The sequence below is a fragment of the Capra hircus genome, chromosome 11 (genome assembly GCF_001704415.2).
Source record: "Capra hircus breed San Clemente chromosome 11, ASM170441v1, whole genome shotgun sequence".
NCBI classification, from domain to species: domain Eukaryota; kingdom Metazoa; phylum Chordata; class Mammalia; order Artiodactyla; family Bovidae; genus Capra; species Capra hircus.
This window is the reverse complement of record NC_030818.1, coordinates 67560785-67587312: the sequence shown is the minus strand read 5'-3', so window position 1 is coordinate 67587312 and position 26528 is coordinate 67560785. Positions and strand designations below refer to the sequence as shown.

General features: G+C 41.3%; 1 protein-coding gene across 10 annotated transcripts in view; it reads left to right on the top strand.

Annotated features, from left to right (window-relative positions):
* The window catches only part of AAK1 (AP2 associated kinase 1), a 165670-nt gene extending 139512 nt beyond the window's left edge, over window positions 1–26158 (top strand). For 4 of the 10 annotated variants that reach the window (XM_018055451.1, XM_018055453.1, XM_018055452.1 and 1 more), the window contains 3 exons: window positions 8148–8249; window positions 9320–9421; window positions 22908–26158. In XM_018055451.1, the coding sequence (XP_017910940.1) occupies window positions 8148–8249; window positions 9320–9421; window positions 22908–24022 (1319 nt within the window). In that variant the 3' untranslated portion in view covers window positions 24023–26158. Of the gene's footprint in view, window positions 1–8147; window positions 8250–9319; window positions 9422–10796; window positions 10908–12528; window positions 21712–22907 lie in introns of those variants that run through there. The other 6 variants (XM_018055456.1, XM_018055455.1, XM_018055454.1 and 3 more) reach the window with 3 other exon arrangements.

Below are 26528 nucleotides of genomic sequence, written 5' to 3'. Positions count from 1 at the left end.
CCTCATGGTTCATCCATATTGTAGCATATGTCAGAATTGCCTTTCTTCTTAAGGCTGAATAATATTCTATTGTGTTTTGTTCATCCATCCGTCAGTTGACACATGGTTTGCTTCTGTCTTATTCTGTTGTGGATAATGCTTTGGTGAACATAACTATGCAAATATCTCTTTAAAACTCAAGATTCTTTGGGGTATGTACCCGAAAATAGAATTACTAGGATGTATGGTAAATCTGTTTTTAATTTTCTGAGGAACTGCCATACTGTTTTCCACAGCGACTATACATCTTTACATTTCTGCCAGCAGTGCTCAGAGTTTGAGGAAAGGATTTTTATAGCAAACCCTTCATACTGAGCTTTCGACATCAGTGTTCCACAAGACTAAGCAAGAACGCATTAGTTGCCCCATGAGCGCTACTTCCTAGAATTAATAACTTAAAAAAAAAATACTTCTTGGCTTATAGCCCTCTGTCTTCTTTCGACAAGCAGGCAAGAGAAGCTGCATTTCCTTAGTGGTTTGTTGTTAAGATTGGCATTCTTCTCAGAGCTATTTGCTTGGCATCTTCCTCACTTCCTCCTGCTATCTATCTTGTGATATTAAAAGGTCCAAAGTAGATCAGAGTCTTTACTCTGGAGGGAAAGTTTTTCTTCCCACAGATTCAGTTCTCTAAAATGGACTTGGAATGGGTCATGGAGATTGACTTTTGATTCCAGTGTGCAGATGTCACAGGCAGTTTAGTGCCTGGCTTCTCAGTGATAGGAGCTGTTTAGAGTGGCTAAATTCTAAAAACAGCTTCTCTTGTTACAAGACTTCAGGGCTCACACCCTAAGTCAGACAAGACATACAATTCCCAAAACCACAAAGCTGTAGCAGCCATGTCTGCTTTTTTGATGAGGCTTGCATCTGGCTCTTCTCTGTCTTAAGTTCCATCTGCTTTATTCCTCATGGTCCTATTTCTAATTAGGGTTGGAATGGGCCCTGAGCAAGCCCTTAGTCTTACTAGCCTATATAAATAGATATCTATCCTCATTTTTGAGATTTTAAGAGAGAAATTTTACAACTTGCAGTATTCCCTGGTCTCATGCCAGGAAGTGGTTCTGATTATCTATCCTTAGACTGGTTTATGAAGAATTTATTACCCTTTTTGTGATATATGTTTTCCATAACTAAGCCTTGAGAGGAGAGGGCTCTACATCTGAAATGGATGAATTCCTGCCTCCAACTCCAGCAGTTGCCTTCTCCTCTCTTCTCCTAGTCCCTGACGCCATTTGACTGACTTTTAAGGAGAGGGGTGGTGCTCAGAGAAGACCCTTTCACTCCCTCCTTCATTTCAGAGTTCTAACAGTCCTCTCCTTCAAATGCAGCCTTTGTTTCCACTGTCCAGGATAACTAATTCTGCATCCGTTTTTCTTTAGCAGTCTACCTTCTCAGTCTTTTAACTATGATTTGAGTGCTTTTCCAAGCACTTACCCTGACTCATTTTTGAGAACCCTAGAGACTTGGGAAAGAACTGATTATAGTACTGAGAATGTGATAGGAAAATACCACCAATGGAAAAATAGGAGCAGACAATTCATAAAAGAGAAAGTATGGATTATCAGTGAGTAATATTTTTTTAAAGTTTACTGTCATTTAATTGGTGTATATAATATACCAGTTATAAAGCAGTGAGGTGCTGCAGCTTCTGCTCTCAGCTTGGTAAAGGTGGAAATAAGCCAGTGCCTCAGGCTTAGTGAAGGGGTCAGAAAATGGACACACTCTGATCCTGCTCGTGGGAACATCGTTAGTGCAGCTCTCGGGGTGGACAGCATGGTCTTCGAGGTTTTACTTCCTTATTGACTTAGCAGTTCCTTTCTAATACATTATCTCCATGAAGACATGAGTATGCTTACATATTCATTGAACAATCAGTTTATATAGGAAAAGAATGAAAGAGTATTTGTTTAAAACTCAACAGTTGAGCTTCCCTGGTGATGCAGTGGTTAAGACTCTGCCTTGCAATGCAAGAGACACTGGTTTGATCCCCGGTCAGGGAGAGCAACAAAGTTTGTGAGCCCCAACTACTGAGCCTGTCCTCTAGAGCCCGGGAGCCACGACTGCTGAGCCCACATGCTGCAACTACTGAAGCCCACGTGTCCCAGAACCTGTGCTCCACAACAAGAGAAACGACTGCAATGAGAAGGCTGCACACTGCAAGTGGAGTAGCCCCTACTTGCCGCAACTAGAAAAAAAGCTTGTGCAGCAACGAAGACCCTGGGCAGCCAGAAATAAATAGATCTTCCCAAAAAACACTTAACAGTGGCTATCTCTACAAGGGAAATTTGAGATAGTTTTACTTTTATCCTGTAGCTTATATATATTTCCCAAGTTTTATACAGTCAACATATTATTTTTACACTAAGGTAAACAAAAAGCAATTGCAATTTCTTTTTTCAAATGAGAAGCTAGCTTAGATATCCCCCAGCCTCATCCCCCTGTTTACCTGGCTGGGCATGTCTGAGCTGAGTTTGCACAATGAACAGCTCTCTGCATTGCCCAAAACCTGCCACCTTGGGGCCACTCGTTTTAGCTCCTGCCGTCAGTACCAGTTCAGAGCTCCAGTGTCATCATTCAGCTATCTGTCTTCTAAGCAACCAGTTCCTACTTCCTGATTTTCCCCTCACATTATATGATTAAACTTTTAGAGGTTGATAGCATCTTTAAGTTTATCTTCATTTTATCAGTGGGAAGACTTAGATCCAGAGAGAGACAGTGATTTGCCCAGGTTCAATTCAGTTCAGTTGCTCAGTCGTGTCCGACTCTTTGCGACCCCATGAATCACAGCACGCCAGGCCTCCCTGTCCATCACCAACTCCTGGAGTTCACTCAGACTCACATCCATCAAGTCAGTGATGCCATCCAGCCATCTCATCCTCTGTCATCCCCTTCTCCTCCTGCCCCCAATCCCTCCCAGCATCAGAGTCTTTTCCAATGAGTCGACTCTTCTCATAAGGTGGCCAAAGTACTGGAGTTTCAGCATTAGCATCATTCCTTCCAAAGATTTGCCCAAAGTGCCACACATATTTTGTGCAGAACCCAGGTCCCCTGGCTCTTTTTTTTACCTTTAGTGTTATTCTTTTTTAAAAATCAATTTATTTGTTTTAATTAGAGGATAATTACTTTATTGTGATGGTTTTTGCCATACATTGACATGAATTGGCCACAGGCATACATGTGTCCTCTCCACCTTGAACCCCACTCCCACTTCCCTCACCTGTTTTTCCTCTCTACATGCTGCCTCCACCTCCCACTTCACATTATTCAAGGAATTCTGCTTATTCTATTCTCATACCAAGGCATTTGAGAAATTTCTTGAATTTCACCCATTTTCACTACTGTAATCTCACACCTCATCTAGTCCTGTTACTTAAAAGAGACATTAATCCTCTTTTATGTGCTAAGTATTTCCATTTATAAACACACAGACACATTAATTTCTAATAAATATGCCCATTTAATCTTGACAACCTCTTATCCTGTATCTACAGGTGAGAAAACTAATGCTTAGAAAAATTAGGTAACTAATGTAAACTCAGGCCCTTTGGCTCTTTCATGTTGCTTATTTATTTGAGAGGATTTTGCAGACCCCAGCTGAAAATGTACAGTATTGCAGTCAGAGATTAAATAAATAATAACCTCCCCAAATTCAGGAATTTTCTCCCCTCTCCCTCCAACACACATGTAGAATCGGAAGCCGGATCTGAAAATATCAGAGTCAGCCTAGGAACTGATATAAAACTGGATCATTTTCTTCTGTTCATAATTGTCCACTGCTTTTCACACGTACTGGAGTAAGATGGAGTCATGGACTTTTGATTCTAACACAGAAGATATTGAAAACTCTTGTAAAATGTTTCTTAGGAGGATTCAGTCATTGCAAAATGCAATTTATGAATTATTTCTTGGTTTCACTGGTCTGTCACTTTGTGTAATTGAGAAATAGAGTGTGAGCCTCTATGCATTTCGGGTATGAGCTGTCCAGAATTTGGGTTTTGGTTTTGCTCCCAGGGAAGCCACTTCCCATTATTCAAGTAAAACTATAGAAGTCTTTATTCATTAGATGGCAGCAAGTCATATGCTGGTGTGGGACTTGGTCATAAGCTTTTGAATCCTAAAGAATACTTCCCACACAGTTTCCTAGATTCATCACCCTCTCCTCTTTCCTGTGTCATGATACACAGCCTCAGAGTGTTTTTATAAAAATGTGAGAGAGGCGATAATTTGTAAAGTGAGGGATATCAAAACCAGACCTTGACACACTTGGGAGGTGTCTAGGCTGTGGTTTAGAGGCTGTCAGCCTCCTGTAGCTTTTCTTTTAATTTCTCGTCAATTTCTCCATTTACAGTGACCGGTAATGACCGGTAACAGTTTAAAGTTTATCTTCTAGGAGTCTGTACACTTTCATTTATGGTTGTGCTGCATCTTCACTGCTTTGTGCAGGCTTTTTCTCTAGTTGTGGCGAGTGGGGCCTGCTCTCTAGTTGAAGTGCGTGGGCTTCTCATGGCACTGGCCTCTCTTGTTGCAGAGCATGGGCTGTAGGCGTGTAGGCTTCAGTAGTTGCAGCATGAGGGCTCAGTAGTTGCAGAACACAGGCTTAGTTGCCCTGAAGTATGTGGGATCTTAGTTCCCTGATACAGATTGAACCCATGTCCCCCACATTAGTAGGCGGATTCTTAACCATTGGACCACCAGGCAAATCCTGAGTCTGTACACTTTAAAGCAATCAAAGCCTTAGTTAAACCAGAAGGATAAATCTCTGTACGTAAAGATCTGGGTCCTAGTCCTAGCTAATTCTGTGACTTACTTGCTAGAAGATCTTAGGCAATTGGCTTCACGTTTCTGAAGCTGTTTGCTCATCTGCAGATGAGAAGGCTAATTAGATAAGATCTGAAGTTCCTTACAGTGTTAACATATCTTTTGTAACTTGACCATTGTGCATGAGCCCATGTCTGTGAAAACCCTTTCTCTTCTGATTATGAAGCTAGGCAGACCCTTTGTGCGGCATGGGGAGGAAAGTTTGAAGTCAAGTCCAGGCTCTGCCATATCCCATCTGTGACTTTGGACAGGTCACACATTCTCAAGGTCTCTGATGTCCATTCTCAGTTGCATGGATATTCCCAAACCCCAGGGGGTTTTGTGAATAATGAATGAGAATGTTTGGCATTGAACTCTGCAAATGCAGGCAACAACCTTTGTTAAAATAGCACTGAGTAATGGACTGCCCACTCTCTCTGCAAGAGTGCTGGTAGTGAAAGGAGCTGTTTTTGCACAGGCTGTGGCCTGGACTCTCACTCTGTTTTCTAGTTTTAACTCTGATCCCCGCTTCTCCCTCCCTAGTTCCCATATTTGAATATTCTTAAGTAGCAGTGACCATACAGGTTATCTGTGTGAGCAGCCTGTTTACTTTGAGGTTTGGTCAATAAAGAAGCCTCCTTAAACATGGCCGTTTAACCCACCCCCACCCCATTCTATCTCACCATAAACACACATATGCATTGCATGCGCACAGGTTTCTTTTACCCTCTCATGCCTTTTGCTAATGGCTAATAAAAAATTAGTTTCTTGTTGAAGGACCTGCCTTTCTGCCGTCGATCCTCTGTTCTCCCCACCTCTCCAATGAAGCCAAAAGGCAGAGATGTGACAGGGGACGAGAGGGAACTGGGAACTGGGATCAGAAATTAAGAATCTACCTTCCCTGCCTTCAAGGGCTGTAAGAGAAGTGAAAGCAGAGTGTTCCAGAAAGTTCCTACTGTGACAGAGAGTGTGGGGAAAGGCTTAGAGATGATGTTTGAGTGACTAATACGAAAAGGTTGGGGAGTAGGTGTCTGCATTTTACAGGTAAGGAGATCCGTTTCAGGAACAGCCCCAGAGTCACACCCACTCACTGGACAGGCTAAGACAAACAGTCCTCCGGTGAAAGACAAACAAGACGTGGGCTCTTTATCTTTTATCCAGGACTTCATAAGATTGCAAATGTCTGAGTGCTAGAAGTGAAAAAAGCAGATCATCACTTTTTTTTTTTTTTTAACGTGAAAGGTCCTTGTTAGGGGGGAATAAAACCAAAACCAGTGCTCAGAATAATGAAAAATTAGATTTTGGGGGAGAGCCATCTTACTTTTGCCAGTATGCACAAAATTGCCCAAGATACTTTAAACATCTTTTCTCACCATGTCATGTATAGTTCAAGAGTAATGCTGATGTTTTTATGTTCGTGTACTTGGTTAGAACCCTGAATTTTGTCCTCTGCTACTCAGAAGCTGCTTTCTTTCCTCTTTCCTTCCTTCCTTCAATATAAATTAGGTATCAATAAGAAATGTCGCTTACTGGTATTTAATTCCAATATATCCACATGTTATGCATTCCAAAAATGGTAGGTTGGTTTCACCTATAAAAATGGCTTTTTCTGCAGTGTTAATTGTACCAAAGCAAGTTATCTTGCCAAGGCACTAAAATCCATTATTTTGTTTCATCTGTGCAGTTATAGATCATCTCAATTACAGGTTACCTAAAATTTAGCTTCTGTCCCTCAGTGAATATCTGTTTCATCTTTGCTTATCTCTATTCCTGATAGCCTAGAAGAATACAGACTAAGATATTATATACATGCAGTTGTCACTGCTTTTTCTTAAGATGTCTTAGTTTTATTTTAATGGCAGTTTATTTCTGAGGTAGGAAAGACATTGTTGACAGGCCTTTACTTAGGCAAGTAATAGAATTTGTGTGGACTCAGTCTCTCTAAGTTAAAGGAAGTGTGAGCTCTTAATTCGTTTCTTTCTATAAGAGTCTGTGATTCATTATTTTGTGTCAAGTTAATGCTCTACTTTTAAAAGGTAGAGAGTTGTTGAAAGAGTTGTCTTGGAAGGAAACTTAGTGTGCATGTTATCACACATTAAGTTATCAGGTGTGACAAATCTGGTGGCTTCTAATATCCTTTTGTTCTTTAGCCAAAAGACATCACAAGTAATCCACCTGCAGGCTTAAGTGAATTTAATAAGATTTGACAGTTCAATAATGAGTACTGGGAGTGTCACAAGCTGTAAGCTGGCAGTAAATGATTGTTGAAGTTAAACCTAGGTGTGGTTTCATTGTTTCTCTTGGTGAGTTACAAACCATTTCTAAGTGCAAGTTCAAAAAAAAGGGGAGAGATTCAAAACTAAGCTCAGAAAGAGATATGAACACACAAAAACTCATATGTGTATGTTTATGGCAGCTTTAGTAGTAGTAGTGTTAGTCGCTCAGTCGTGTCCGACTCTTTACGACCCCACAGACTGTAGCCCGCCAGGCTCCTCTGTCCATGGGATTCTCCAGGCAAGAATACTGGAGTGGATTGCCATTCCTTCTCCAGGGGATCTTCCTGATCCAGCGATCGAATCCGAGTCTCCTGCACTGAAGGCAGATTCTTTACTGTCTGAGCTACAGGGATCCCTGTGGCAGCTTTATTTTTAATAACTAAAAGCTGGAAATAACCAAAAGTCCATCAGCTGATGAATGAATCGACAAAATGCAGTGCATTCATACAGTGACACTCAGCAGTAAAACAAACTGCTGATGTGTACCACAGCATGGAGGAATCTCAAGTGCACCATGCTAAATGAAGGACATCAGAAAAGACTACGCACTATGTGGGTAATGGTAGCAAAAGCAAAGCTGCAAGGACAGAACACAGATCAGTTGTTGCCAGGGCCTGGGGCTCAGAGGAAGGCATTGACCAGAGAGGGGCACACAGGTCCTTTTTGGGGTGATGGAAACCTTCTGCTTCATTATTTCAGTGGTGCTTGTGTGTACATTTGTCAACATTCATCAAATTGTACTCTTAAAATTGGTAACTTGTATTCTTATTCAGTGTGAATTATATTGCAAATTTAAAAACAAACACATTTAAGGCAGCATCTTGAATGCCTTACAAAGTGACTAGTTCATTTGGGGAAATAATCATTTTTAAACTTTGAGAGCCTGTTTTTAACAAGATACTAGCAGTATTTGTTTTTATGCTGAACCTGTATAAAATTTAGAGCCCTCAAATGTTTGCATAGGATATGGTAAATGATTGGCTTACTTGAATATCTCATTGCATTTTTGCTTTCTCTTTACTTCTCTGCCCACCCTAGAAAAACTAATTGAGGGACTCAAATCTCCTGACACTTCTCTTCTGCTCCCTGACCTCTTGCCTATGACAGATCCTTTTGGTAGCACTTCTGATGCTGTAATTGGTAAAGTCATTCTCTCTGTGTCTTCTGTTGTGCATGATATGTGTGTCTGTTTCAAGAACGGCAACCCACTGGTTAACAGTTCCCTACTGAGTAACCGAGCAGAGGAGTAGAAATACTGAAAAGCCTCCTGGTGTTGAAGCATTGCCTTGTGCTGACCCAGAAGCCAGGGCTAGTTAATTTCCCTTGTTATCACTCCAAAGGAGTGTTTTCTCTGCCTCCCTGCAGCAGAAGGCAGGGCTGTTATTTATGCCTTTCTTGAAACACTGAGATTTCTAGAGTGAATTTCTTATGAATGAAGGGGAATGTGGGAAAATTGACATTTCATTACAAAAGCTTTGTGAAAGAAGTTGGTCTTAAGGTGGTCTTTACCTGTAGCAGATTCTTCTTTAGAAGGCCTCTGTATGTGCCAAGTGTCAACAACTGAGAAAGCATTTGCCCCATGGTGAAGCACCAGGAGTAGAATCTTGATCTGGTGGCTTGATCTGCTTGCTTTTACATTTTCTTGTGCTCCAGCCACAAGGCAGGCAAGACCCATAAAATATCTGGAGTCCCTGTACTGTGGGGGCACGAAGTCCTAGAACTCAGAAATGCATGACCCTTCAGAGAGGTGGGCCTCCAGCTGGGGGATGCCGCATGGTAAAGAGTACCTCCAGCTACATCATGGCACAGGATTCAAGACGGACCAGTTGCCTTTGCAAGACACAGAACGTGTTTGCCCCTAAGTTTATCCCTTAAGAAAAGCACCATTCCCGGAAGACATTAACGTGCCTTCAGCCTGTCTTCTGACATGTAAGAGATCTGCTGGGGTGGCTCGTGTTCTGCATTTATTTATAAAAACTGAGAATCACCAAAACTAGCCACAGTGGTTAACCACAGTAGTGCCTGCTTGGTCAGGGAAGCCCAGACACTCAAATCAACAAAAAGAAAGCATCTTACCGTGCTTTCCATTGTGCCTGAAATGGGCATTTTAGAGAAGTGCAGAAGAAAGCCTTCGCAGAATCATCCCAAGAACCTTCTGATTCCCTTTTCCTCACCCTTTCCTCTCCTCTCTTAATGCTCTGTCACAAAAGAAAAAGCTGACGTTGCTGTTGAGAGTCTGATACCAGGACTGGAGCCCCCGGTGCCTCAGCGCCTCCCATCTCAGACGGAATCTGTGACCTCGAACCGCACAGGTCAGTCAGGAATCTCTACAGCTGCAGGGACCGGTCAGTGCCAGCAGCGCTGAGTCAGACGTTCCACCTGCAGCCAGTGGTCCTGGGCTTATTTATTTCTCAGCCTGGTTAGTTCCTCCCACTGTGATGCTCTGCATCACTATAGCTCCAGCTTCTAGAAGTTGAGGGATGTGTTTCCTTGGTAAAGAGTGGAGTACTTTTTGAGGCTGTGTTCTCTATAGAGTGATTCCTGAGCTTTCTTTCATTTCAGTCTTAAGAATTGTTTCACTGGTTCAGGTTCCCTCTACTTTCTTAATGAAAGAACTGTGCTGTAAGGATACCCTTAACTCATCAGGGTACTGAGCAGTCTTTCCCTCAACAGTATCTGTCATGTCCATGGGAACTCATGCTATGTATGTTAACATTCTGTTCCCAGCCCAGAGCTTTGATCATATCTAGATGATTTGTTGTTAAATCATAGGCAAAATTGAAATCTTCCCTAGTTTTGTCATTGCTTTTAACCCAATTTCAAAGTTCACTCTTAGTAGAATTCCTTAACTACAGTTCCTTAAATAGAGATTTGATAACCTTCATTTTGTCAAGTCCGTTAATTACCTTGATAAAAGTGTCCACTTCGCCAACTTGGAATAGAAACAGTTAGAAGTCTGGGAAATATGAGAATAAACTCAACCAGGTTTAAAAAGAATTAAGACAGGAGACAATATAGTTCTTTTTCTTGTGCTTGCTTGGCTGTTTTCTCCTAGAAAACTTTTGCAGAAAACAATTCATATGTTGAAATACTTGGAACTCTGAATTTTATCTTTCTTCTGTTCCTTAACTAAAAGCAAAGTCATGTGCTCAGAGGAGCAATTCAAATTTAAAGAGTACTAATAAGAGACAAGATAATTCTGTTTTGAACGGGCATCGGGTTTAGTTCTAGAAGGTGCTGTCTAATCAGGTCATATTCTGCTAATAATAAGCCAGGGACAACCCACTTCTTGTCAGCTTGGATACCTCATCCTATAGTAAATGTTTTCAGTGAACTCTTAGGAAAGATTTAAGTGAAACTCTTTAGCTGCAATGTCCTTTTTCCCAAACAGCGCTTGTTGAGAACTGAGTTGGCAAAGTTTTATTGGCATCCAGACCATTTACTTGCTTAACCAGTAACCTCCAAGCAAAAAATTCTTCCATATTTATGTATTACTCTTAAGAGAAGTTTAGAAATAGATGAAAATCCAGAGTGCTTAACGTGTTTCTTTTGGTTTTCTTCCTCCCACCTTGGCTCATATGTATAATATAAATGCAATAACTCGAAAGCTAAGACCTAACCAGTGATATTGTTGTGTGTGCCATTTAATGCTGTCACTGACCTGGGATGCTGTTAATCTGGACTCAGATTCTCTCACCGGGGAAGATTCCCTGATTGATTGCTCTCTGCTTTCTAACCCCACTACTGACCTTCTGGAAGAGTTTGCCCCCATAGCCATCTCTGCTCCGGCCCATAAAGGTAAACACTTTCCTCTCCTCGAGCCCACATGTATCCTTAGAGGAGAAGAGAATTTCCCTTAACAAAAGTCTTTGCTAGTGAAGTTTTCTAACCACCTCCTTGAGTGGAAAACTCGCGTTTGTACTCTTAGCCCCTGTGTTAAAGTTCCTTTCACTAAGAATATTTAATCAGGCTGGGATGGCAGATTGTGGAGGTGTGGCTTTCTCACAGTCACCTCTAATGCAGATATCCCATGCTTTCTCGTAAAGACACAGCTACCTGCCTTTGTAGTCAGCTCAGGGAGATGACTGACTGTCCACGAACTGACTCTGATTAGATACTAGGTGGCCTTAGAACTTAAAACTGTTTCATTAAATTGGATTTCAAGTTTTTTGGTAGTGATTACTATAATAAAAAAGCACTGTTCCTCAAAAGTCAGTCCTCAAAGATTGAACTCAGAAAAGGTTTGAATTTTAGTTACCCTTGGAGTCATGATTAATTACTAGCGTTCTCTTTCTAGTCTACTATTTTTATTTCTTTGTCTTGTGTTAATACTGGTTTGAACTTCTGCTGGACAGAAAAATAGCTTGAATTGAGTTCTGTTCATTGAGTGGTTTGTGAGAGTGGCAGACACGGAACATGGGCATCCAGTAAACTTCTTTCTGGGCTCAGACAGTGAAAGTGGTTTTCTAGAAGGAGCAAATACATATAAAAGGAACAGCTGTTAAGTCCTTTCTGAAGGACATGTAGGAAGGAAGCCTCCCTGATATGACTGAAAAATAGTTAGCCTTTAGTTTGCAATGGTAATAGCTGAGTTTTTGTTTTTATCCTTGATAGCATTAAAATGACTGTGTTTTTATAGAACGTGTAGTGACAAGTTCCCTATTTAGCCAATTCTGTCTGACAGGAGTGTGTCAGCTGTGATGCATAATTACAGAGAAGCATCACTTGCAAAATTGGTGCTCAGCTAGCACTTGCTTATAGAATAGAGAATAATTTCTAGCAAACTTCTGTGTTAAATCTCAGTGCATGCGATCTTGTGCCCCAGTGTTCCTGGGACATCAGAGTTTGAAAGTCTGTTTTCCCAATCACAAGGCAGTGTGTCCTTTCAGAAGTATTTTGTTTTGTTTTGTCTGTGTATGGCAGGCTATGGTCCATAGGATCGCAAAGAGTCGGACACAACTGAAATGACTTAGCACTAGCACATACAGTGGTTACTTCTTAAAGGGCAACTAATTATCTCCCTGCTACCTCTGGTTTTGAGTTTCTAATGTTGTTACTCCAGCCTCTGTTAGCTCAATGAAGAAGATAAATGACTAACTCCCTTGCATTTATGAATTACTGATGTTGAAGAGATCTTTCACAATAAGTATATTTAATGACCATATAAAGGTAGGGAGAACTCTTCCTGTAACCCTTCTCCCTTCTCATTTATGAAAGTCTTAACATGGCTAGCTCTAAAGCATTTTTTTTTTCTATTTGCTCAAGTTTTCCAGCTTTACTACTTTTATTTCAACTCAGGAGAATAAGTCTTTTCATCTTTAAAAGCAACAGTGATTGTGCAGTTGCCCCTAGCTTAAGCTCTCATTTGCTGATCTCTGCCTCTGTTGTTTCTGCCTGTGTACTTGCGTTCTGTGTTAAGCTGCGGAAGATAGTAATCTCATCTCAGGTTTTGATGTCCCTGAGGGCTCGGACAAGGTGGCAGAAGATGAGTTTGACCCTATTCCTGTATTGATAACCAAAAACCCACAAGGTAAGAAAGAGAGGCTGGGGAAAAGAAAAGAGCTTGATATCAGCTCTCTTCAAAATAGTAATGTACCTAATGTAGAAAGGGGGGAAAGCATTAACATTTAATGAAAGAAATTGGGGGTAATAACAATCACTGTGGGCTGGACCAGTATAGATAGTTGGAAGTACACATCAAGATACTAATATAGGTATCTTAAAGCATGACTATGGTATTTATTTAGAGAGAAGGAAACTGTTTAATAGTTGGACTAAAAGCTGGTTTTTACAAAGTATCAAGCTAAAAATAGTGATCTTCAGTAAATGGAAACCTGAAGATCTATATCAAAAAATGAACTGAACATTTTTTATCATAATTAGAACAATATGTGATAAATACTCTTCCCAAAGAGATTAATAATGGTGCTTTGACACCATTTTGCATCTTTTAGACATTTGTGGAGTATCCTTTTTTTCCTCTTTGTTATTTGAACATACCATAAAGCACTGAATTGCCATAAGATCATCTATGTATTCTTAAAGCATGTTTTTATTGAAGTAGTCTTAATAACTACTTCCTCCCCAAATCAAAAATTACTGATTTTTACTTTATCAGGGAAGTGAGTTGATATTATCTGGAAATTATGTACAGCCAACAGTTCTCAGGCAAAATAGATACTCATTTGAAAATAGCATGCTCTTTGCAAGATCTCCTGCCTACAGTGTGGTGTGCACACAGTGCCTGAACTTTTGGTGGGAGGTGGTGGATAACTAATTTATATGTTTAAAAATTAACATGTAAGAGTTTTCAAAATGTAAATTGTTGCTTCTCCAGGATTTTTTTGTTTTGTTTTTTTTCTCCTTTGCTTATTCTGCACATCTAAACCTTAACCCTCTGTGTTTTGTACTGAATTCCTATCTCTCCACTTCCAGGTGGGCACTCTAGAAACAGCAGTGGGAGCTCTGAGTCCAGTCTTCCCAACCTAGCCAGGTCTTTGCTGCTGGTGGATCAGCTCATAGACCTGTAGCCGTGACCCAGTAGCAGATGCAGTTCTGTAACCTTCATACCGTAATACACATTTTCATTACGGAGTTATAAGAAAATGATTTTTTTAAATCTGCAAATAAGGGGCCCTCTAGCCCTGATCTTCTGTCCCTTGCCTTCTCCCGTAGAAATGATAAGGAAAGAAAATCACTTTGGCCCTCCAGATACTCTTGGCCAGTTCCTCCCTGTTAGTTTGCTGTGTTTTCTCATTACCCTTCTTCAATAGCATTATCTTACATCAAGCACTAGATGCCATGAGCTTCACCTCTGCTGGGATCGACTCCACCACACGCTTAACTGTAACTGAAACTAGTGAATTGACACCTGTGTCTCATTCTTGCTAGGAATGGCCTCCCAAATTGATCCTCCCAACCCCATCTCCTCTGGCCAGATGCTGATGAATGTGTTTCTCTGTTTTTGCTTTTCTATCCTGCTGCATTATCCTGAGGACATGGCTTCTTCAGTTGGTCTTGACTCTAGGCAGTAACCTAGAGATGGGTGTGTGGTTTAAGAGAGGGTAAAACTGACTGATGGTTTATGTCCGGAAAGAGAAATTGAGCCCAGCTCTAGCCAACCAACTCTGACCTTGTTTGATCATAGACTTAGCGAAGAGATTTAACACCCCATGCAACCCGCCCAGCATCCTTCCAGCATTCTGGCTTCCATTGAACGTGATTTCTCAGATCTGGAGACGTGACCGCAAGTACTTGAGATCCTTGGATAAAATGTGTACATTATATAAATTCCAAGTATTGCCCTTCCTTTTAGTGTTTAACTATCCCAAGCTGGGATCTCAGAATTAGACCAAAACAAGACAATATGGTAATATGATACCTTTTATTAGAAGACTTTTCACTGGGGGGTGGATGAGGGAAGGGAAGGAATTGTAGCAGAAACAGATGTATTTTTCTTGTGATTTTTATTTTGAATCAAATATTGTAAATTGTGTATAAATGAAGACACTGAATAGTTCTGTTTCCACTTGGCGTTTCAAGTCCGATATCAGGTGTCTGTACAGGGTTTTGATCTCTTTCCCTTGTATAACTAACTACACAGCAACCCTACAGTGTAACATATGGAATCATTTTGAATAGACTTGTGTGTTGCTATAAGCTTTCAGCAGGTCCTCTGTCTTTGTAGAATAAGCATGTTGTTTATTTTCAGATAATCAGAAATAAGTATGCAGACACACTAGGCACAATTTGACTCTGGCTACTTACCTTTCTTTCTCTCTGATGTTTGAACTGAAGGACGCAGCCAGTGAAATATGTTCAGTTGGTTTTCCTTGGCTTCTTAGATTAAAAAACAAAAAGCAATTTCTCACTAACCTTAGAATATTGTTCATAAAATAAATAAAGGCCCCTGCACTGACGTGACAACATGCCTTATGGTCACCCTCTGTACATGTCCTTCCTCACTAAAGTATATTTTTTTCCTTACACGCAAAGCAGTTTTATAAAATCTCCCTTGGAAAAGAGGTGGGCACAGAGAACCCCATTTGGTTCTCTTCCTAGAGTGCCATTTCCATGGTCAAAAGGGAACCTCTTAGCTAATCAGATTTGTACCAAAAAAATTCCAGGTCCATTTGCTTGTTTCCCTGTCTAGTACTTTTGTTTCTGCTTTCTCATGTTTGCACTTTAAGGGGAAAAAAGTAAGCTGAACAGCAACAACAGCCTGCAACACACCGTACTTTAGAGGTCAAGCTTCAGAAGCCTTTGAAAGGCAGCAGAGGTGAAGTCAGAACTTTTTAGTTTTCCTTCTGACTTTAAGTACTTCCGTGCCAGCTGAAACTAGATGCATGCCGTACAGGCCTCTGTGAGGATAATGAATCATTCCCAGAATTGAGGGAGGTACAACCTTCCTACTGAGAGTTAAAAAAGATATGCTTGAAAAGCTCTCCTTGATTGGACAGTGAAAATGGGACTTGGTTTGCCCTTTTATGGACAGGATTATTACTGAAAATCAAAATAGTGTTCTTTTTCCCAGACATAGAATATGTAAATGAAGGAGATTGTTTATTTTTAAATAAGAATAATGTTTTATGCCTATGTTTTCCAATCTTTTTTTCCATACATATATATTAGAAATACAGTGAAATATCTAGCTTGCTAATGTAATTGAAGCCACGAAGAGTACAGTTTAGAAATCAGCTGTCTCTCAATTGTCCTTTTCATGTATTACCCATAATTACATTGAGATATATTATCTAGTCATCTGGCTCAATAAAGCTTAATAGAGAATGTTAATGAAAATGAACGGACTAGAAACCAGAGAGACTGGGTGGAGGAAGGAAGCCTGAGGGGGATAATGACATGAAATTATCTTGAGTTTGTTCTTTAGGAGTAAGGCTTCAAAGGATAGAACTATTTTTCTGTTAAAGAAAACATATGAGTGACTCTTTATTGAGGCCTCCTTTATTGGGGCCTCCTTTCATTTATAGCACCATCCCTGAGCTAAAAGGGTTTGAGATGAGCATGGTGTGCTAATAATTGATAGAACATTGAAACTGTAGACTGAGCTACAAGAGGGACCTTAGAGATTATTCTGGCTCATCCACTTCATTTCATAGACGTGGGTGGTTGGAGAAGAGATCCGGGCAGGAGAGGCCCCCTGGAAGCTCCTCCTGTGACCTTTGCCAGTCCCTGGGCAAGTGGCCTTCAGCAGGAGCTTCACTTCTTAGAACTGCTGCTCCTTACTACAGTGATGACTTTGGACCAGATGGTTTTTAAGATTATAGAATTCTAGGGTTCTCAGTGTTTATTATGATGCTTTAGGAGGACTATGAAGGATTTAGATAATCCTGATGTCCTTCAGTTATCTTCCATAGCTCTTACTATTACTATAGTAGTATTTATATTTTAGAGAATTACAGTAGGCTTTCGCTAACCTGGGTTGCTCTCTTGGTTATCTGAAGAGACCCCTAAGTCATCACAGAATGTTGGACATAGATTTTCCTTTTTTTTAATATTACACACATGCATCTACCTATTCTGACAGCATCAGATTTCAATTATTGTAAACTGTGTAATCAAGGATCTGCTATTTTAAAATGGACAAATACTGTAAGCATATGTTTCTGATTTGCTTTTATTCCAACTGTGCGAAATAGTAACTAAACCAGAAAACATCACAAATTGGATTTTTTTTCCCCCTTTACAGCATTCAGATAACTAGATCACCAAATTCAAGTCCCAGTGAAAACACAGGCCTCAGAGGAGATAAGGTTTAAACGGACATTTGTGAATATGATTATAGTTAGTGATTTCTTTAGCAGACATATCAGAATTGTGACATCTAATTGAGTGTTCCCTTCAAAGGCATCTAGTTTTACTTGGGAAAATAATACTTATTTTAATGATGCTGCCACCATTTATTTTAAAAATATAAGAAAATCAGTTGTATTATTATCTGATTAGTATCTCTTTCAGCATCTGAACCTATGCTCTTACTCTTTTTTTTTACCACTCTTGGTTCTAAGTAACATTTGATGTTTCCAAAAAAGCAAACCACTCCCCTACACTGAAGAGCGGTTACAATGGAAGATAGTCAGAAGAATAATCCACTGAAAATTCCCAGAGAAGACCTTATAATGGACTGTGCAGTCTTAATTTCTTTAATATTCTGAATAAAGGAACTTGTGTGATTTTGCCTGTCTTTAGTATGGCTTAGAAAATTGAAAAATACGGGTTTTATAATACCTCTGAAAGAGATTGTCAGTTTGTTTAATGTCATTGGATACTGGACTTGCCTCTTCCCAAGTGAGAATTATGGAACTTGGATTGCTAATAATTACAGGGGAACAAACCGAGGAAAGAACTTGTTTTTCTCAAGATGAACTATTAGTGTTGTTTCTAATCTTTTTGGGGAGCTCCCCTGACAAATTCAAACCAACACAGCTTTCCCTCCAGGTCAGGAACAGTTCTACCTTCAGCAGTGCTGGGGGAAGGAGGGGACTTTTGGGGTTGACCTCAGCCCGGCGGTATGGAAGCCTATGAAGTCAGCTAACAAGATACACCCTGTAGATACCTCGGGCCAAAACAAAGTCTCCCATGCTTATATTTATCTGTAGTTCCAGAAGTCTTTAATTTTCTCAGTTTATAAGATTCAGAATTCTGTAGCCATGCACTTAAAGCTTGGAGATAAAAATGACAGGATTGCCCCCAAAGTATTGAATTCAGCTAATCAGAGGCTGTCAGATAAAGAAATTGTTAGATGGATATTTAACACGGTACCTTTACTGAAACACTCCAGATATTACAAAGCTATCTTTTACTCCTCTCAAGAGGCTGTAGTTTTACCAAAACAAAGTTAGCCTTTTCCTTTTCCCCACTAATGATGCTCCTGGAGCTGGATGTGCTTGGATTTCTTGAGTCAGAATGAATCCCAGATGGCCTCCATTTCAAGTAACTGTAACATGATACTATTTTGTTTGTCTTGGGTTTCCTTTCATGATGATCAGGGAGAGAGGTTCTGGGTCAGAGCTGATCTATGCAGAATTACCAAGTGGTGATGTTGCTAGAATGGAAGGTGTCTCCTTGGTTCCCACTCTGATGTAGTGGCCTCAGTTCACTCTTTCCCTGGGAGTCTCCTCTGCCCTGTTGCACACCCCCCTCGTCAAGTATATGTGTATTTACCATAGACCTTTTCCTGTCCTCCCCAAGAAGACAAAGCAAACAGAGGTACATGAAGCTATCTTATAGAGTAACAAATGTGAAATTTGAACATTGCTACGCAAGTATTGTATAAAAAAAAAAAAGTCTGTAAACAAATTTCTTATGTAAACATACAGAAAAATAAAGACTTTTATCTGTTCAACGGGGAGCATGATGTTCAGAGCTATAAATAACCTACAATAGCTATTCTTTTCTTGATCTGAAAACCCACTTTTTTTTCCAAAAGGATTTAAACACATTGTTGAGTGACAATAAGCACTTGTGCACAAGTACCGTGCAAACACATCTGAGAGACGTGCCGAGGACGTTTTAATGAGTCCTGGCTACCCTGGCTTCACCTGCGGTCATGGAGATGAAAACCCCTGTGAGCCTGCATTTGATATGACCAGACGTAGAGTTGTAAAAGGGAGCACATATTTGCAGCTACCTTCCTTGAATTTAATCTTTGATGCACCCAGGGCAATTTAATTAAACATTTTGTGTTGGCAACAGCAGTTTTATGCCCAAGGAAAAATCTCTCTCATTTAATTGCCCCATTGGCTTGAGAGACACAGCATCACTAGCCAGTGTTGGCTCCCAGGCATAGGTTTTAGAGCAACTGCACAGCTTATGGTAGAACCAAGTGCTTGATCTTATCTGAGCAAAAGGTCATGGAAATTATACATTTGAAGTACATCTCCTGATTCCCTGATTCAACTTTGAAAGTGTGGATTTCATTTGGTGCTGCCTTTCTGAAGTTCTTGGGAAGGAATGTATTTTGCTTTCTATTTGCTAACTAACTGAATGAGAAGGTTTTCCAATACTCCCAAGTCTTCATTTCCAGTTTGGGGCAAGAAGTATGTCTCTGGTGCTTCTTCTAATTGTTATTTCACTTTGTAGTATGGGAAAAAGTGAAATTCTGGTCACCTATGATATATGCACTCAGGAAGATCCAGCCTGAAATTGCAGACTTCAGATTTCGATTTTTCTTTTTTAAGGGAACACTGGCCTTCACTGTATCCATCAGATGAAATTTCCAGGGGTAACCTATTCTAAATCATTCAGCACTTTGAGTTGCTTGGGAAATTAAGGGGGAATTGGTGAGAGTCTTTGCAAAATCATCAGATACTTGTGGGTATATCTTTCCTTCAAAGCATATAAGCTCTTTACTGAAATTGATGTAGTCTGCTGCTGCTGCTAAGTCGCTTCAGACGTGTCCAACTCTGTGCGACCCCATAGACGGCAGCCAGCCAGGCTCCCCCGTCCCAGCCAGGCTCCCCCGTCCCTGGATTCTCCAGGGAAGAACACTGGAGTTTGGAGCCTCAAAATAGACTAAAATGGAGTTATCCCTAGTGGAAGCGTTGAAACAGCGTGCTTGACCTTAACCTCTCACATAGTCCCTACATCAAAGCAAGAAAAAGAAGTGTATTTTGACTTTTTGCTTAATTTAATGTGCTAAACCAAAAAAGAGAGAGACATGACTTAATTTGAGAGAATTAGAAAAAAATGCCCCACCTTAAACGGCATGATAAGGAAGATCCTTAATGCTTGATAAGGGAGACCCTGACTCTGTGAGGTCAGGTCCTGGGGTTTAGCCCAGCCACCCTGCCCCATCACCCCACACCCCAAGAACAACTGGCTAGCTTTTTGAGTTTTATGGTCACAAGACATCTGCTATGCATAGCCATTGGTTTGCAAAGGAAATGGGCCAAGACACTGAGGTTAAATTAGTGTAAATCTTTCATTGCTCACAGGCAGACGGCTTCTAATGTGTTTTTCTGACAGTACAAGGCTATCTTCACATATAAGGACTGTTCACCCTGAAAACATATGCTTTCCCTTCCTACAATAACACATTCATATTAAGGGAAAAAAAAATGAAACCCTCTAACCGCCAACAAGATTTAATGTCTGTCTTCTGTTTACAGTTATGTAGAATTCCTCCTTCTCTTGACTGCTTTGTTTCTTGTGCTGCCACTACCAAAATTCCCTGCGGGGATGTGGATGTCTGCGCACCCTATACCCACCGCTTGTCTCTGGTCTCCAGAATGCCAGGCTTGGAGAGTTGCAAAGGGCAGTTGCCCTCAGCCTCGGTCATACTGCACCTCCTCTAAAAAGAATGGAAAGGTTAACAGATTGGGCCTTTTCAGGAGAATCCTTTAAATGTACTTTTCTAATCCTATAGAGCAGATTCATGCTCAGAGATCAAATAGGTCTGGTCTTGTTTTGAAGAACTGGAGACTAGTTCTCCCGTCAAACTTAATGTTATAGTATTTTTGTGACTGTACATTTTTAAAAAGTTGCTGCAAACTTTAGGTATGATATTCCTATCATTCACTATGAAAGTCATAGAATATGCTTGGAGTTGGCAGATTTACAGTTGACTTGACCAAGAACTCGCTTTTTAACATAAATCATTTATATAGGCTAGGAATGCCCTTCCAGCCTCTCCAGCTCTGGATGTGGGCACCCCTACTTGGTACCTTCCAGCTCTCAAAATGTCATCTAATTCTGCAGGCATCCAAGACGCCCACGTTCTATAGGCTTTTTGGAGGTCTGTGCTTACAATTTGATTTGACTGCATTCCATTAAAATTTCCCCCAAACACTAGCTCCAGTCAAATTAGTGCTCATTTTCATTGTTGGTCCATATGGTGGCCAGAGTTGGTTTAACTAAATGTGTCAGTTCTTTCCTGAGAGGTATGTTGCTCTCCCACAGAATTGCATCGGCACTTAGGGTTGTTTTCGGAGATGAGAAGCCATGCCTTAGTTTTGAGAACTAAAAACTTTGTACAGCTGATACCGTGTTAGAAAGTGGTTCAAGGAGTTTGGAAGGGGTGGTTACTACCACTTTGCTTAGCAAATCTTAATTTGGAAAACTTCCCTGCCCTATTGCATTTTGAATTTCCTCCCAGATACCATCATCTGGGGATCACTGTGACAGATCTAATATCAGTATGCTTGCTTGAGAGGTCAGAGTTATGTCCCTTCACATATATTGCAAGGGAGAGAAGGCATTCCATCTATTTCCTGTTAACATGTTAAAATTACGGTGCAAGGAAACATTTATCTGCTTCAAAAACTTCAGGAAGTCTTTTGGCACCAGTACAGAGTTTAACTTAAAGACTCTCTAAATTGAAATTTACCAAATACATTCACAGTTTTAGAAAGAGAAGGGGTGGCGGGGGGGCAACTTTGTTTCCAAAAACAATACTTAAGGTCAGAATTATTTAAAAAGAAGCACTAAAATAAAAAATAAGCACTGTTAAAAAAATTACAGGATTCAGAGAAACATAGTATTTTTGTACAATATCTCTAAAAATGTTCAGATCGCTCTCTACATCTCTTTACAATGTAATGTCTCTAAGTAACTGGTTTCCCAATAAATTGATTTTGATGCTGCTTCTGCTGTGTTCTGTGTGCTTAATTCAAGCAGAAACTTTAGCAGGGGAAAATTAGCAGATGTTTCTACTAGCCAATGGTTTGCATAGAAGGGGAGAGGGTAACGTGGGGAGAGGATGATTGAATTACCTCTGTACAGAGGTTCTGAATCATCTATAGAATCCGAATCATGGTAGCTATAATTTCTTCCCCTGGTGGGTTGGGAAACCCATGATGACATGATACCTCTGCCCCCAATCACCCTTTTCTCTGGATTCTTCTTGCTTAGTTACATATGCCTTTTTCCTGCCCTCTTGCTAACATGTGCCCAATGACATACTTCTAACCTGCTAATATTTTTGGAAGGTAAGCTCTCTTGCATTCTGATAATTGTCTGTTTGATCTTGAAAGCCAGAGCACCCTGAGGCACCTCTACCTAGATAGAAATCAATTAGTATATTAGAGTTTGCAAATACTTCTGTAATTACCTGTGCATTTTCCTCCTTTTGCTTAAAGAAGCTTATGATGGATTCATTTAAGCAGAGGAGATCTTTGCTAACTTGGAAGACTGAAAACAAAATTCCAGGGCAACTCCAGCTGAAGGTGATTTGTTTAGTGTGATATTGATTATATCTCCCATTTGAAAAGTGCCTTCAGCATTCATATTGGGGCTCTTACACTCTTTGAGTAGTGCTTATGATGTCAATCGTCAAGTAACTGTGTATTTATCAAGCAGCCATGTTCTGCTTTTTTTGGAGGAGGGGGTGCAGTCACAGGCATGGGGGACCACACATCAGATCTGAACTGAGTTTGTCCCCAGACAGTATCTCTGCATCAGCCGGAACTGTCACGGTAGATGTGGAGATGAGGGACTGGGTTTTTCATTCCATCCAGAGCCAGTCAGGTAGAGCAGGTGTCAGTGCCTGGCCCCACGCGTGCAGGAGCATTGCATAGTTAACGCTGAATGTCTGTGTGCCCAACACCTTCATCTCCTTTTCTCCACATTGTTCCTCATGTTCCGAAATGTGAGACCGTGATTGGTTGTGTTCCAATTTGTGTGCCGTTTCCTTGCCTGACTTTTCTTGTTCTGTTTTTCCTTTTTCCATTTTCAACATCCATTATTTGGTCCCACAATGTTCCTGCCGCGGGTTGACCATTGAGTGTTCCAGGGAGCATTGAACGGACCAGTGCATTAATTCTGCATTTTGTGCTTTTCTAGGTCTCCAGAGAGAGCCCATTCCCTCTCCTGTAATAACTGTAGAGCACTTTAAAGAATCGACGGGTGTTAAAGGCCTTCCCCTGTACCCGGACCCCTCCCGGGTGCCTGGCACGAAAACTCAGAACAGTGTAGAATCTGACTACTTGGCCCGAGATGGCCCTTCCAGCAACAGTTCGTTCCACAGCAGTGAAGAGGAGGGGACCGACCTCGAGGGGGACATGCTGGACTGCAGTGGCTCTCGCCCTCTGCTCTTGGAGTCGGAAGAAGAGGATGAGAGCTGCAAGCCTCCGCAGGGGAAGCTAGGAGGAGCCACTCCCTTCACTCAGCCGGAGGTCACTCCCGCGCAGGCCAAGGCCTCGCAAGGTGGGAGGAAGCACCAATTTGGAGCCCTCACCCAGCCGACCGCTGACGGACTCGGTGAGCCAGATGTGTTCGCCACTGCTCCCTTCCGGAGTTCAAGGATTCCCGCTGATGACATTTTTGCCAAAGCCCCCTTTGTCTCCAAGGGCAACGTGGCCCCTTCCCAGCCAGAGGAGACGGATGTGTTCTTGAGAGCTCCCTTTACCAAGAAGAAAGGCATGGAGGAGTCAGCAGTTGCCCAGAGCCCCGCCCAGGAGCAGCCCGGTCTCCTCAGTCAGACCGATGACATCCCTCTGCTCCCAGGCCTGGATCGAGCCGTGTACCCGTCCGCCCGAGCTCAGTATTCCACGGCTGGCTTTGCCCAGCCGTCTAACCTCCCCTCCCATCCTGTACAAGCAGCAGACCATCTTGACAGCATCTCTTCCAGGGGCTCCTCCCTGGAATCTGGGGCCCATCCTAATGACAGAAACAAAGGACCTCAGCCCCAGAAAGAAGCTGTCTCAGGCCACGTGGCAGGCAAACCATTCCGCCCCCAGTCTTTATCCAAATATTCCCGTCACTATAGCCCGGAAGATGAGCCGAATCCAGAAGCCCAGCCCATCGCTGCCTACAAAATTGTTTCGCAAACCAATAAGCAGTCGATAGCTGGCTCCGTTTCCATCACATCCCTTGCCTCCAGGACTACGGAGCTGCCAGCTGCTGATCCTTTTGCTTTAGCACCCTTTCCTTCAAAGTCAGGCAAACAGAAACCTTAGGAGCCATGCCTGAGCCTCAGGCCCCTGTCTCTACCCTACCCTCAATACCCACCACATCACTCCCAGCTGAGCCTTCCTGAGAAGATTTATACCGATTATTCTCTTTCAGTTCCGTGAGTCAGAGCAGAACTTCTTGAGTCAACAAACTCAGTCGAGGTGATACTTAGTTGAAACTCCCTTAAGTTATGCTCATTGCTTTTGTTTATATTGATTTCTGGACTTTGGGTGAGTGTGTCCATCTTCACCTCCACCCAGAATTCTGCTTTCTGTTGTGTGCCTAGAAACTTTTAATCTCAAACTGCTTGTCAGTAAATCCAGAAATAACTTCCCAAAGGGGCCATGGTATTGCTACTTTGATTCCTGTATTTCCTGTTCTGAGTAATGTCTAATGAGGAATTAAGATGAGTTCCTCCCAGACTTGGTTTCATACTCTTGAAAAGGGTACATTTCAGGAAAGAAACACAAGATAAAAATTCTGCTCATCAAAAGGAAGTGTGATCCCGAAGATACTAATCATTCCTCTAAACCCAGCAACTCTAGAAAGCTTCTCTGGATCTGAGTCTGTGTAGGCCACCCTGGTCCTCATGCGTGAGTGTCGGTGGGTGTGTAACGTGTGTTAGATCCTTACCTTCGTAGAGATGCAAACATGAGATTTCTGTGCTGGTGTCTGATAGTGTGGAGCCTTCTCCCACGTGCACACTTTAAAAATGCATGGGAGTGCACAGCTGTGTGTGTACACTTCTGTTTGCACAGGAAACGTTCTTCCTTTAGGTAAATCCTGTCCCACCTTGCGTACCTCCACAATCACTCATTTGCTGGTATTTGTTCTCCTAACCTAACTTACGTGAACCCTGTTTTTATTGCATTCTTTTCTCATGGCAAAATTTAATTTATTGGAATGAGTAGGAAAATCCTGCTGGAATGCAATTTTCTAAGTAGATTGTTTTTTCCTTTAGAATTTGCTATTAACAAATTTCATTTACAAAGTCTTGAAAAATTAACTGTCCTTATACAGTTTCCCCTGAGAACAAAAGAAAAGAATACCTTGTTAGAGTTCCAACCACTGGGTTTGGGGTCTAAATAATTTAAATAAGTACTCAAGTAATTTAAAAAATCCTGGGTCTGAGCACTCCATGCTGTCATTACGAAATTAATTGATCATGTCATTACGAAATTAATTGATCATGAGACTAGGCTACAAACTAGATTTGCTTTTTGTTTCTCCACATCCTTGTCACCTTCGTCTGCCCCTTGAGGAAGTAGAAACCTGAGACATGTAAATAAGTTTGGGAGAATGGAAAAGAGCTGAACCAGTCAGCCATGAGAACCTTTCCATTCTTTGTCCCCTCGGATGGTGAAGCAGGTCAGATAGGTGCTTGACTTGTGTTTTTGAAATGTCTTCTATTTCTGGAAAGCTCTGAGTTATTCTTGACTGTTCTTATGCCCTTTATTGTTAGTGCCTTAAGTTGAAACTTCTATCTCAGTGGGAAGATTTCTGCCGAAGAAGTTCATGTTTCAACTTGAAAGTTTCCTGTGACTGGTAGTAAATGTTCATGATTTCTTCATTAGCTGGAGAAGTGAGAGAGTTGCTCACCAACCAAGATTAATGACTTAAGAATTATGAGAAATTCATCCTAGAATCAAGCCTGAATGCCAGACTCGATTGCCATTGACTAAGTGTCGTATTTTAAAATTTGAAATTCTGGGATCTTGACAGTAAAATATAAACAGATACTTCTCAAGACTTTTTCTAATTTAGTCTCCACCTATTTCAGCTGTCCAGGTTAAAAGGTAAATAATTGGCAGTGGATCAGGGCTCCTAGCAGTGGTTTTTCCAACTGAGGCTTCAGCAGTGCCAGCCCTTCACTTTTGAGGTTGCTAAATGTTCACTGGGCTTTTCTCCCAATGATCATTTCTGAATTTTCTGTGTAACAGTGGGTGTTGAATTATCTTTCCAATTGATTGATTTTGGCTAACGAGTATGAAAATTTCCACCCCAAATTCTTACCTTGGTCATTATCAGTTAAAGTCTACATGAGCAGGAGTGAAAGTTGAGTTCAGTTGCTCAGTCATGTCCAACTCTGTGATCCCATGGACTGCAGCACACCAGGCCTCCCTGGCCATCACCAACTCCCAGAGTTCACTCAAACTCATGTCCATTGAGTCGGTGATGGCATCCAACCATCTCATCTTCTGTCATGCCCTTCTTATCCCACCTTCAATCTTTCCCAGCATCACGGTCTTTTCAAATGAGTCAGTTCTTTGCGTCAGGTAGCCAAAGTTTCGGAGTTTCAGCTTCTACATCAGTCCTTCCAATGAATATGCAGGACTGATTTCCTTTAGGATGGGCTGGTTAGCTGTCAAAGGGATTCTCAAGAGTCTTCTCCAACGCCACATTCAAAAGTATCAATTCTTCAGCGCTCAGCTTTCTTTATAGTCCAACTCTCATATCCATACATGACTACTGGAAAAACCATAGCTTTGACTAGACAGACCTTTGTTGGCA